Consider the following 13629-nt stretch of genomic DNA (forward strand, 5'->3'; position numbering starts at 1 on the left):
GTCATGTTCACTGTTCATATCACACAGGTACTGTATATAATATCATACTTAATAATTCAAAACTAACTTTTTTTCCATGTTGACAAAGATTCGGTATCCAGTGTTATACAGAACTATAGATAGCATTTCAGCCACACCAGTAGAAAAAAAATTAAACATCCATGCTTAGAATAAGCCATTCACTAACACAAGGTGAAATCCAGATTCACACACAGTTGTCTCAAAGTGAGGAATCTTTATTTACAAACCCATCTTTCAGATAGTTAAAATACCAGATCCAGTGTCCTTTCAGTCAGGGAACATTTAGCATTATGGGTTTTGAAAATTCATTTCTAATTGAAGCCTAATACAGACAGTCTGGTGTTACACTGACTGGAAAACAAATGCATTTAAAATGGCTGACAATACTAACACCTAATCCAATAACGAGGAAGTGATGTTATACAGAGAGGTGAAGGAGTGTCCTAGAAGAAAAAACAAATCTCCCTTTCATGTGTTTCGGTACAAGATACATAGCAAGCAGCTTCAAAGCGTGCAACGCAGCTCTTATTCCTGACTGTCTTCCTTTATGGTAAATGTAGTCTAGCTGAATCTTCTGGCATCACAAAAAGCTTTCCTTGGCAGGTCTGCTCATATAACAAATATGAGTATACCTTATTAAATAAGCAGTGTGTTATTTGTTGGTTTTTGATTAGTAGAGGAAATATTGTTATTATTTTCTAAATATGTCAATACCGTTATCTTTTACATGGTTGTTATAACAGATTTTTATAGTGCGTTCCTGTGTCAAAAGCATTGTAAAAGCCCTTTATTATTTTGAAGATGTGACATTTACAAATGTACATAGAAAAATCAGGTTTTTTAAGAAGGATCTGCTCTGTTGCCATAGCTTCTTTATATAAGGGAGATGTGCATCTTGATCTGACTGGAATAGATTTACAGTTCTGAATGCCAAAGAGCAGTTTCTGTTTATTCTTCCTTGATTTTAAAAAAATACGATACTCTGTTCTTAGGTTAATGAGTTCAGAGTAGTATTTTATTACAGCACTAAGTGCGTATAGATTAATTACATTCGGCTGATAAAAAGGGAAGTGTGAAGCAATGTTTGGAAGCAGAGATGTAAATAAGTACTGTGTAATTTTTCCTAGGCAGTCCAGTTTGCATTCTCCTTTATCTCCTCAGTTTTTCGATACTTGGAACTTTCAGCAGCAGAAACTGACCTCTGTACAGAATTGTACAAATGATATGACCTCAGTACGTGTTTTCTCAGACCCAGAATAAGACTGTTCAAGTCTTCTTTCATGTGTGACCTGTAGCAAGATTTGAATTTATGTCTCCATATTTAAGTGGCTTGAGTTAATCTATAGAATCATCTAGTGCTTTATTAAATTATTTTATGATGCATTTATCCACCTCATGTCTGGTGAATATGGACGGATGCATGCCAAGCTTTCAGACTTGTTCACATGAAAGAGCTCATCCTATTTACCATGCAAAAACTCCTTTCTAAAATGTATTTCTGTGTAATTAGTCTATATTGGGCTTTCCTCTTTTTTCCTTAGAGACAGGGCAGCAGCAGCAACCAGTCAGATTACAGAAGATATCTTGGCACCCTCTCTGCAGCCCAGCATCACTGCAGTCATTCAGTTCCCAGTTTGTCTGCCTCACATGGCACTGGCCATGATGCAGTGCTTCTTTGAGGAAAAAGGGTATAGGGTTTCCCTTGAACAAAAAAGTAATTTTTGAAAGTTCTAGGAATTCGAGTATTTTGAACTTTTTTCATCACTTCAGGTCCATGTCTGCTTGGACAGGAAAGAAACTGGACAAGGAAAAGAAAAGAAAAGGTAGCTGTGCCAATTCTCCTGAAGCAGACCCTGTCTTTACAAAAGCAAAGTCTGTGAGATCTGACAGATCCAACTTCTTCAGAAGGTCAGGGGATCAATACTCCAGCACCAGATCAGAGACCTCCTACACCAGGAGGAAGGCTAGGCAGTCTTCAGAGCTTACAAGGGTTAGTTCTGTCTCTGCTTCCCTCTGCCGAGAGGAGAAGAGGTCAGACGAATGGAAGTACAGGCATGGCTCTAGACATCATACTTCTGAGCACCAGATAATGGGGTCGGAGGAGGGCTCAGATTCTCAGGGAGGACAGCCATCCCCTTTCCAGCAAACCCCCAGCTGCAACTCAGTTCGTGGCTCACTGGCAAGGCAGCATTCTTCTCTCCAGCACTGGTTCAGCCAGACCCCAGACTACAGCTCAGATTCAGAAGACGCTCAGAGCTCCTCCCACAGGAAGGTAAGACCTTCTGCTACTACTCACTTCTCTGAATCTGAAAAGAATTCATTAATGAAATCTGTGATTTTGCCTGAGCTAGCTACTGTCTTAAAGGATGCTTTGACAGCAGCCAGACAAAGTATAACTTCTGTGGCACAGGCTAGGTCCCATTCAGTAAAGCATCCCAGGGTGCCAATTACAGAAGTTCCAGTGGTTCCTCTAGAAGCAACTGGGAGCAGTTCCCAAACTTTTGAGTCTGACCATGTAGACAGCTTAAAAGATCAAACAGCTTCTGGGAAGGAGAAATCTGAGGCTGACAAGGGCTTGGAGGTTGAGTCATCCCCTGAAGATGGGGAGGTGTTATCTGAGTCCTCTACAGAAGACCAAGAAGGACCAGATCCTCTGCGTAAGTTTGACATGAAGAATCAGACTTATCTGTTCAAGCACATAAAGAGAGTGTTAATGCTAAAATCTTCCAAATCTGAATGTGCTTCAGAAGAACTGCTTATCCCCTCTGAAGAAGGAAAGGTAGATAATGCACTTCCTATCCATTCAGCAGTGGAAGATCTTGTCTGTAGGATTTGGAGTAATCCTGAGGCAAAACATGAAGCCCCGGCAGTCCTACATAAGCTCTATCCTTTTCCAGTGAATAAAGCTGCTTTATGGGGGACCTTGCCTCAGGTAGACAGAGCATTGGTTGCTGGTGATTCTGTACTACCAGTCCTTGCTAATATGGATGCTCTCCCTAAAGATCCTACTGATAGAAAGGTTGAGGAAGCAATTAAAAGATCTTTCAAGCTAGTTGCAGCCCAGCTTGGAGTATCTATCTACTGCACTTACGCTTCTAAAGCGTTACTAATATGGTTGGAGGAAGAACAAGCCAGATTCAAAAAGAAATGGGTCCCATCTGGTGCCATGCAGAGGAAACGCAGGCTATGTAAAATTGCAGCTAATTTTATCCATGATGCAGCTGAGGATTCTCTTAGACTCACTGTTAAAAATATGGCATGCCTCACTGTAGCCTGGAGAGCTATATGGCTACGTCCTTGGACCTCATCGCTAGATCTAAAATGTAAACTGCTGTCTTTACCATACACAGGCGGCAAGCTATTTGGTGAATCCTTGGTCCAGATCATGAAGGATTTCTCAGAACACAAACACTCCTTACGTCAGCTGAAAAAAAAGAGCTCAGTTGGAAGGTCTTCATTTTCTTACCCTCACAAGTGTCTGAGCTCTGTTCGTTCTCCTCCGAAGTTTAAAGGAGGGAAGGGAAAGTATAAGATCTCACAATCATTTCATGCCAAGAATGAAAGGACATCTCACTTTCAGAGAGACACCAGACCATCAAGAGGAACTTTCTGAGAACATAGACTTTGCTTCCTCCTTTCTCAGGAACTGGGAAGAGCAAAAGACTTGGAAATTTATACTGAATAGACTTAAATATTTCTGGACAAGTAAGCCCAATGCTTAGAAAATTAGTTGGTTCAAGATAAGATTTAAATTATTAAATTACTTAAATCTTAATGAGTAGTTAAGATAATCTAGAGAAGTCATAGGTCTCAATTTTAGGGGAGGTTTTTGTCATGTTCAATTTCTAGGCTTCCCAGTATTCTTGGGATGGCTTGGAGTTGTTTGAAGTTTTGCACTCTTCAACTTCATCTAAGAGCATACTTTCTGCGGAACCAGCCAACATTGGATTTTCCTGCCATATCAATCTGATAAAGGAAATGACGCTTTAGGAAATGCAGGTGTTTCAGGAACCACAGAATGACCAGGAACACTATGTTGCTGTGACTGGAGGCATAGCTGCACTTCTACATAATAAGGGAAAACAGTGCCTCCGTAGCAAACTGCACTACAGTCCCAGTGGTTTCCTGAGTTGTAGAAGGCTGAGATAGTAAACTGTGGACAGTCAATATTTACACCAACAAACGGCAAGAAACACAAGAAGTACCACAAATGTATGTTCTTTAAATTAAAATTAAAGACTATCGAGCTCCTGTTCAGGTCAGTGTAAGTGTATAAATCAGCCTAAATTTCCATCCTGGGCCCTAAATCAAGAGAAATTAAGAAGTGATGACATCTAGAGACCTGTGGATTCGTGGGTAGGGAGAGACTGCAAGCATGCATTTCTTAGTTAACTTCACAGGAAGTATGAAAATTTAGCATGTTATCGCAGTCTGCAAAATGTTCTTAGAAAGATCAAACAGGACAAGGCAACTACAGTAGTAGGACTGCTAGTGTGGCAACACAGGATGTTTGCACATTTTGTTGAATTATTTTGCCTCTTTTCTTCAACATTTTGACACACATGATATTTTTCCTATAAATTCTTGGGTATGCTATGAGAGACTTTCTAGAAATGGTTGGTGGAGAGTTCTGAGATTGCTAGATAATATATTACTCTTCCTTCTTGTTCTGGGTTGATTAACAATGAGAATATAGTTTGTAATTATAGTAGTATTTTTTTCCCTTTTAGTTATTCAAGTTTTACTGCAGCTTAGGTATGTTTGCAGGGGGACCTAGCAAAGACTTGTGCCTCAAAACTGTATTTCTAAGCTTGGTCCCTTCTAGTGCAAGAGATGAAGTCAATGGACTGCCTGAAGAATTCTTGTCTTTGAATAGTCTGATTGGATTTGACAGTGGTCTTACTGTGTCCTCATTTATGTGCTTTCTTTGAATGTTCTTATTTTAAGTCTTGAACATCTGTGTCACTACTTTTTAAATCAGTGCTTTGATTTCCCTTTGTATAATTTTCCACCAGAAATAGCAAAGGTGGAAAGTTGGTTGAATTTCTCTCAAGCAGATTTTTCTTTAAAATTTTCACAAGGAGTGAGTTGGTTTCTTTGACTAACAACAATTTTTTCAACCCATCACCATTTAAAGCCAGAGCTTAATCTCCCAATTTTCCCAGCTTCTGCCAGGATTGAAGATTGAGTATTACAGAGATGCTAAAGAAAAACTACTCAGAAAGCCAATACAGATGTGCTTATGTCTTAGCTAGGTAAGAAATAGTAGAATGTTTTGAAGTCTGGATTGATACAGGTGTATAACTGTAAAGGGAAAGCATTTTTCACCTGCACAGACCTATCAATTTAGGAGCATGAGCAGAAACCTATTAAGTATTGGGGCAGAGGTTCTTCTTCTGGAGCGTGCAGGGAAGGTGTAGTGTAAGGTACTTCTGTGGCTTTAGGTGTCTGCTTATACTTAAACATTCCTGGACTGTTGACCTGAGGGCACAGAAAAAGGAATTTACTGCCAACAGTTTTCATCTTCTGCATCCTCTTTCTGTGTCCAATAGCCCAGAATGCTTTACTCATTTTGTTTCTTTTATGTTGCCTTTCATCTGACAGTTGTGTTATAAGGAAAAGTAGTATATTGCTAACCATATATTGAGTCTTTTTGCATGTCCATGAATGTGGCAAAGTTTAGTGGGAACTAGTTGCCTGCTGGACTGCAGAGGCATCGTAAAACTGTCTTCCCCATTCTGACTGGTTGCTGCATGTACCCATATCTAAGGAAGAAAAATTGAAAAGTTGAAAGAAGAAAGGAGATTTCAAGGTACATATTTCTTTCAATAACTGATGAGCTTGTGAAATGGAAGTACGTTTTTTTTAAAAAAATAAGTTTGTACTTTGCACTTACACATGTTATTGTCACCTCCATACTTGGTGTATCTCTTAATCATTAGCTGCAAGTTTGATATGTGTTTCATTAAACTGAGAAGAAAAAGAAACATGTATTCATATATTAGCAATTGTTCATGAAAAATATTTTAATCATGCTTTTATGGTATGCTTTAATATTAAATACTGTTCTTACTAAAAGGGCAAGAAATATGTGTGGTACATATAAGTACTTAGCAAAATGACTGGTATATATCAGTCTTCACTGAGAAACTTTCATCCTTAAAAAGCTACTAGTATGGAATTCATTTGCAAGACAACAAATAGTAAAAGTATCACTACATTTAACTTCCATGGCTGTCTGATCTATAGTACAGAGTTCATACCCATTCTCACCTCTTGTTTTGTTCCCTCCCAGTGCTTGTTGTCTCACTGTTAATTGTATGCACTGCATACATGACACTTTTCAAAAACTTCTTCAGTTTTCCACTGTAATTTTAGTCAAACCAATTTGCACTTTAACTTTTATTTCACTATATTACACTAAGTAAGTATAAAAGTCAGCAAGCAAAACCACAAACAAAAACTAAAAGAAATTATGATCTATCCTGGTGGCATTTTGGAATAGTTTTATGAACAATCATAAGCAAGATTAGCAAATCTTGCAGATAGCTTTAACATGTTTTTGCAATATAGTATATATCCTACAGCCAACATGTTCTATAGCTCTTTGGGCATCCATGTTCATAATGCAATTCAGCAGCTTTTGCAGTTTGCTTCTTGGCAACAAACAGAAAATACATTCATTTCCCCAGAGCACCGGGGTCTCTTTTCTGTTTTGCACCCTGAGGGTAACAAAAGTGCTGTCCAAAACATGGATGTCTTTGCTTTTTTCCTCTCTCTCCTGCTTGTTTTGGTTTTTTTTTTCTTCCTCGATTTCTTTCCCTTCCACCCAAAACATTATATTCATCTAATACAAAAGTCATAATCCAGTTTGATAAAGAATAAATGGTACCATGGCATATGTTTCCTTTTCCTGAACAAGGAGTGGAAAGCACCGTGGATAATCCCACTTGTTTTTCCACTGCCAGAGTTGGCAAAACCTCTTTCTGGGCTTGCATAGTGCAAAAAGGGAGGGAATCCCCAGGTTCAGATTTGATTTTGCATCTGCTGTAACTGCTCTCACACCAGCACCCACCTCCATGCAGGTACAATGCCTGAGTAAATGGGCAGTTTTGTTTGTTTCTAATTATACAGGCAGTAGAATCCACATCCTTACTAAAATATAGAAAAATCACAGACACAATGCAACCAACTGTGTAAGTATTCCTTCATTGTTTGGCTTATAAATAAACTTTGTTTACAAAAATACAAACAAGAAAACCCTAAGAGCAACACGAAACAGAAGTTCCCATACTCAGATTTATCTAATTTATAAGTGAAAATTGACCTTTTTATTGGATTAAACACAAAAATGTGAATATTTTTAATACAGTGACAGTGTATTATTTATTTACTGTATAATCCAGCCTAGTGAATTACACTGGATAGAGTCACACTTTAGAATATTTGCAGTTTCCTGACCAGTTGGAATACGGTACAAATGCAATTTTAATTTCTTTTCCTTCCTACATATTGTTGTGTAAGCAATTATGAAGTTATTCACCTAAAATTAAACAGCAAACCATATGCACAATGTTCTTTACTAAATGGTATTACCCAGAAAGCATTAACCACTGCAGGTCATTCTTCTTTGGGAGTAGGAGCGGTTACTATTTCAAAGTGAGGGTCTGGTCTTCATTTGGCTTGAATAGCCTGTTTTAATGACTCTAATGCCCTCTGACAAGGGCAATGGAGAAGCTACATTGTGTGATTTTAAAATACTCGATTCTGTCTTCACCCTTTTAAATATAGGGTCCTGCCAAAATGAACTGTCTTCAGTAAAATCTTTGTAATCTGCTTGTGTTCGCAGTGTTATAAATGTTTGCAATTTGCTGCTGGATGCTTGACGTTTTAGAGTAGCATTCTTTTAAACATTACTAGCCTATATGTTTGCAATATCAATGAGCACAGAAGATCAATGATATGATATTTATCCTCATGCCATGTACACAGCAATAACTAAAAGTCAGGATGGATACAGTCAAGTTTAGAGTTTTTGCCTTTGTGTATTTTAAACATGAAGGTTTTCTTACATGTTAGTAAGATAGATATTCCTACCACTTCTTTCTTGTGTATGCATAGAAGGATAAAATCTCTGGTATGCTTTTTCTGTAAGTATGTGCATATTAGAGGTGTACTTCTTTTAGAATGTGATAACTTAAAGTCTTCCAAAGCCAAAAAAAGTGATGAGATGAGGAGAAGCAGCTTGATGCAAAATTGGTGTAGTGGTTTTCTAGCAATAGTGAAATGTTTCTCAACAGGGCATTTGTTAGCTAACAAAATAATCTGTGTGACCTTGTATATGCTATATATATATATGGTTTCTCTGGGTGTTCAAAGATATTAATTAGGAAAAAAAAATATAATTATTGGAAGAAATAAGGTATTTGTTTATAGGAATTACACAGTTAAAATAATTTGCTGAATATATATTTGGCCTAATATTGTGGATATTGTAAATATATTTTTATTTCCTTGATATTCTATACATGTTTCTTTATATTTTCCATAAGCTGTGAGTCTTTAAATAAAAAAAAAAAAACCACACAAAATCACTTACTCTTTTGTACGCTGCATGCAAATAAAGTCACATGTTCTGTTTAAGACAAGGTAAATAATTGCACCCAAAATTGCAGCTGGCAATAGTGGTTTTTAATTGGAAATGCTTTAGAGCTGCTGCTGAAATCTTCATCTTGAAACTGAAGTGCAGTGTAAAGGATTCTGAAAAGAGCTCAACTACATCTATTTCATGAAATATGAGCTTACCACAGCTGCAGATTTATTTGGGGATGATGATGGTGCGGCAGCTTTTCCACTGACAAGGGAAAGACCACAGTACTTTGCTACAGGGATCTCTCTTCCCTGCCTTTCTTTCCTTTCACTGTTGTCCTCCAAATCACCATCATCGCTGTCAGAACATTTTATCAGTTATGGATTAGGATAAGGAGGTTAATCTCATAAGTAATGAAAAAAACCTAAGCATGCTCTTAACTACTTAGCTGTAGCTACTGTAAGCTAAATTGTTGCTTTACCTGTATACAGTAAATGTTTTAGCAATTTTAAGAGCAAATTATTATTCATAAAATACTGATCACTATCAGGATATGGACTTTGCTTTTCTTCTTAGGCTATTTTCATTTGTTTCTTCTGCACCCTTTTAATGGAATATGTAGGTCTCTTGAAAGGTAAGGTTGAAAATTGCAAGTCTGGCCTGCATTATGTAACAAATTATTTGAAATGCAGCACTTTTATTTTCTTTATACTAGTAAAGAAAATCAGTATATTTCATTTAACCAAATTCATTCTTCATTCATGTTCAAGGGGTCAAAGAAATTAAGAAGTTTAACAGACTAACTTCACGGCACATCATAAGCTTGTTACTTTGGAGAACAAATAAATTATTTTTTTTATAACTTTACAACCCACTTTTTAATGCTTGCAGTTGCATCTAAATTGCTTCCAAGCCAAGGGCGCAGGTCTTATCATTGAAAAGTCATGCACGATGGGGGAAAAAAAAAAACAACAAAAAAATAAACCACACACCCCCCCCTTCCACTGAAGACATTCTCTGTTTAAACCATTCCTACACCATATATTCATGCCAACTGCATCATATTGATTTGTCTCTACAATGTGATGTGGGTTTACTAAAGGATTATAGGGCTGCACACATGCTTCTTACAAACTCTGCATGCATGGCTGATTTTGTCTTAATATATAATACATCAGTTAATTCCTTTTGTTTGTTTGTTTTTTTGTGTCTCCAGTGATGCAGAGGACCATAAACCTCTGAAAAAAGGAAGCCGGACACCTTCAGACAGAACTGTGAAAAAAGAAGACAGTGATGATAGTTTAGTTGACTATGGAGAAGGTGTAAATGGTCAGTTCAATGAGGATGGCTCCTTTATTGGACAATATAGTGGTAAAAAAGAGAAAGAACCTGCAGAAGGAAATGAAAGCTCTGAGGCTCCTTCTCCTGTAAATGCCATGAATTCATTTGTGTAACCACAGAACTCAATCCCCTTGTATCTTCAGTTTGTTTAAAGCACTTGTACATCCTCCTTCTCATACTATGAACATGCAGGTAACGGAGCTCCTCACCACAAGGTGTTTATGCTATGAGAGTATGCAGGTCAATACAGTTATACAGCATAATGACACATTAAGTGGTATGTTAGTATGAAATTCTGTTCAAAACTTGGGTATTTTTACTTTTTTTTAAAAGGAACTGACACAAACAATAACATTGACTTGTAATTTTGTTTCCTGTTGAAAATACAGTATAATGCATGGAAAAAAAATGCTACACAATTCACAGATAATCTTGTGTACACTATAAAAACATGGTTTGACAATTTGTTATGCAGTCCTCAGCTGAATCCCTGGATATGAATTCCGTTTTCATTGTCAGAGTGTTATAGTAGTATTATATAGAACTTCAATGTCTTTGTGGACATTGTTGTGAAATTGGTGACTTAATGTCTAGCTATCATATGTCTTTTTGCAAGACAGTTAGGAACAGTATGTACAGTATATAATTGCTAAATGATTTAAGTATGACACTTGCATTTGCTGATGCTTAATGAGACCCTATTATCTGCTCTTTGCTCCTATTACTTTATAGCCTTTTTAATCTATCAAGTATTACAGCAGTACAGTGTTCTATTTTTACATCAAAACACATTGAATTGATTTAGGGCATAAAAGATACGCATTGCAATGCATTTTGGAATTTGTACAGTCACTGAAAGAAAAACTTTAAAAATGAGAGAAAATATTCCAGAAAACACAGGGCAAAATACATTCAGTGCCTTTATACAATATGCATTCCATAATGCGCTGTACTACTAAATCAGTTGGTGCAGTAAACTGTGATTAGCGGACTACTATCATTGCCAAATAAAGTAAAAATGTGAAGAAAAAAAGTGTTATGAAACTGTTGTGCTAAAAATGGAAGGTTTTAGATATTTTAAATTACACAAAGAAGAGTATGATTTTTTTTCCTTTAAAAATAAAATAAATGCTTTCTAGACAGTTACAGCACAACATGTTTTCATGGCCTTAGCAGATTAAAAAAAAAAACCAACAAAAAACAAAACAAAACCAAAACACAACAAGAATTAAATTATTTACTAACACAGTAAGGTATAAGCTCTTGTAAAATACATTGTTAAAAAACCAAACCAGCCAACTACACCAGCGAGAGTGCATTTCCCTCTGTGTTCCAGCCTGATCAGTGTGGCAGCTTTGTAATTATCTACACCCTGAAGCAGTGTGGGGGTTACCGCTTGGAACCACAGAATTCAATCTGACAAGTGCTAATACGGTTTAGTGGTAAAGGATTACCATTATAGGTTACAAAATTATTTTCTCGCATACTATATCAATCAAATGTTTACCTCCAAATATAAATTTTATAACAACCTATGGTTGAAGGAATGCTCAGTTTCATTTGCCAATAAATTGGTTTTTCATAACTTGCATCAAGTTTAATTTTAAGTAAGCTTTTTATATGTAGATATTTTGTTGAATTTGTAAATACACTTAAAGCGTAGATGCTATATGCTTCTAGGTGTTACAGACAAATAAAACAAGAAAGCTTATGTTGTACTGTATAAGAAGTACTATAGCCAATGGTGTGCATGGTATTTTAAAGCATCTACTTAAATATATATTTTTTTTGCTGTGAAAACGGAATAGTGAACTGTTCTGCTTATTTACTGCAGATTCCTAATTGAACCAGTCAGAGCTTTTGCCAGTGCATTACGTTAGACCATAGTACACCTCACAGCTTTCATGTATATACTGTAGGTAAAGCACAACTGAAGTAATCACAAATGTAAGCTACCTGTAATAAGCTTCTTTCGCACCTTTGAGCTTTCCATTGATCAGTTTTCTTAATGGGAACCGAAATAAGAAATGAATTCTACAAACATGAATTACAAAGCACAAAGAGAACATTTCTTAATAAGATTTGCCAATGGTTTTGGTAAAAGAAAAATATGATTTTACTCTTATTTAATTGTAGATGCTGAATTATCTGTGCATGTGGGGGTAAACATACAGGCTCACTTCTGTAATAGTGCAACAGATTTTGTATTAAAAATAAATGTGGTTTTAAAATTTCACTGTTTGTTCTGTTTACACTAGCAGTAAAAATCACATCTGATTCACCATGTAATTAGGAATTCCAAGTGGAAAAAAGCATGAAACAAGTCTGGCAGAAGTTGTTCCCGTGATGTTACAGGACTTCATGTACTGCAGCCAAATTATTTATGGAAAGTTGCATGTCTTTACATGCTACCATTTGAAAAAATGTGCATTTGTCTGACCATTTCCCATTGAAATCTGCTCTTTACATTTTATTTCCATGGATGTTTTATTTAGTCATATTTCTGCAAAGAAAAAAAACCGAAACAGTCATGTTCTGTACCTGCAAGAGTGAACATGAGAAAATAAGAATGTTTATTTGAAATCAAGAGCCCTCAGATAGGATCCCAAATCAGGATTTTGTGTCCTAAAGGAATTGTCTGACATACAGAATTCTGGGTGTCTGTTTTTAAACAGTACATGAAGCGAGGAAATTTTAAATAACCTCTTTTACAGTACACAAAATCCATTGCAATGCTCTTTTCATATCTTGTCTATTCTGTGTATGAATGGAAACAGACTGGGCAGGAGGGCAGCTGCTCTGCAGAGAAGACTGCAGGAGAGCCATGGATTCCAAGAGATGCAGATGCTTCAGGAGATACATCAGAAAGTTGATGTTTGGCCACGGTGCTTGAAAGAGGGATTTTATCACTGAGTCAGAAGCCATTCTGTCAGCCCTCCGATGTGTGATTGGAAACCCCTGGCTCTTCCAGCTTCTGTCGTCTGCATAGTCTCAGTTCTGGCACCTTCAGATATTGGGCTGCCTGTTTTTCTGTACAGGTATCTGTTGATTATTCCAGCGATGTGCATTGACTGGGAGATATGAAATGCAGCTGTTTCTGTTCTGATTAAAGAATAATCCCTGAAAAGAGAGGTCTGAATTCCCTAGGCTTTGTTGGGACAAAAGATTTCATACGATAACCATTTTTGGAGACACCCATACGTTCTTTGTGCATGTTCCCCAAAGTGTACTAATACATATAGTTGCTACATTTTCCTTTTAGTGATATACCTTTGCTTTTGGTTTTATTCTCACTGAAGTGATTGTATAAATCTGGAGGGAATTAAAGAGGATACCCCACTGGTAATTTTCTTTGTAATCTTCTATTCTCGCACTGTTCCTAGGAAAATACAGTTTCCTTGTGGCTCCACATAGTGGAGGCAAAGTGGCAAAAGATTCGGGAACAAAATTATCTTCGTATGCTGTCTGGCCCATTTTAAGACAGAACCTATAGAAATAATACATGAAGAAATACTGTTTATGGTATGGAAGTGTTTTCTTCTCTGAAAGACGAACTGAGGAGAAAAGCCGGAAGAGGATGAGATTTCTGTAATTTTTGAAAAGTAATTGTCCTTGCTTGTGTTTCTGCCTCCCTCCCTCTCTCAGTCCTCCCCCTCCCACTACCTTAGGAAAGAGCC

General features: G+C 36.9%; 1 protein-coding gene across 47 annotated transcripts in view; it reads left to right on the forward strand.

Moving 5' to 3' along the window:
* The window catches only part of NRCAM (neuronal cell adhesion molecule), a 165745-nt gene extending 152447 nt beyond the window's left edge, over positions 1-13298 (forward strand). For 24 of the 47 annotated variants that reach the window (XM_069802146.1, XM_069802153.1, XM_069802148.1 and 21 more), the window contains 2 exons: positions 1792-5833; positions 9828-10047. In XM_069802146.1, the coding sequence (XP_069658247.1) occupies positions 1792-3634 (1843 nt within the window). In that variant the 3' untranslated portion in view covers positions 3635-5833; positions 9828-10047. Of the gene's footprint in view, positions 1-1791; positions 5834-9187; positions 9246-9827 lie in introns of those variants that run through there. The other 23 variants (XM_069802178.1, XM_069802172.1, XM_069802173.1 and 20 more) reach the window with 4 other exon arrangements.
* The last annotated feature ends 331 nt before the right edge of the window (positions 13299-13629 follow it).

The sequence above is a fragment of the Haliaeetus albicilla genome, chromosome 14, assembly GCF_947461875.1.
Source record: "Haliaeetus albicilla chromosome 14, bHalAlb1.1, whole genome shotgun sequence".
In the NCBI taxonomy this organism is placed as follows: domain Eukaryota; kingdom Metazoa; phylum Chordata; class Aves; order Accipitriformes; family Accipitridae; genus Haliaeetus; species Haliaeetus albicilla.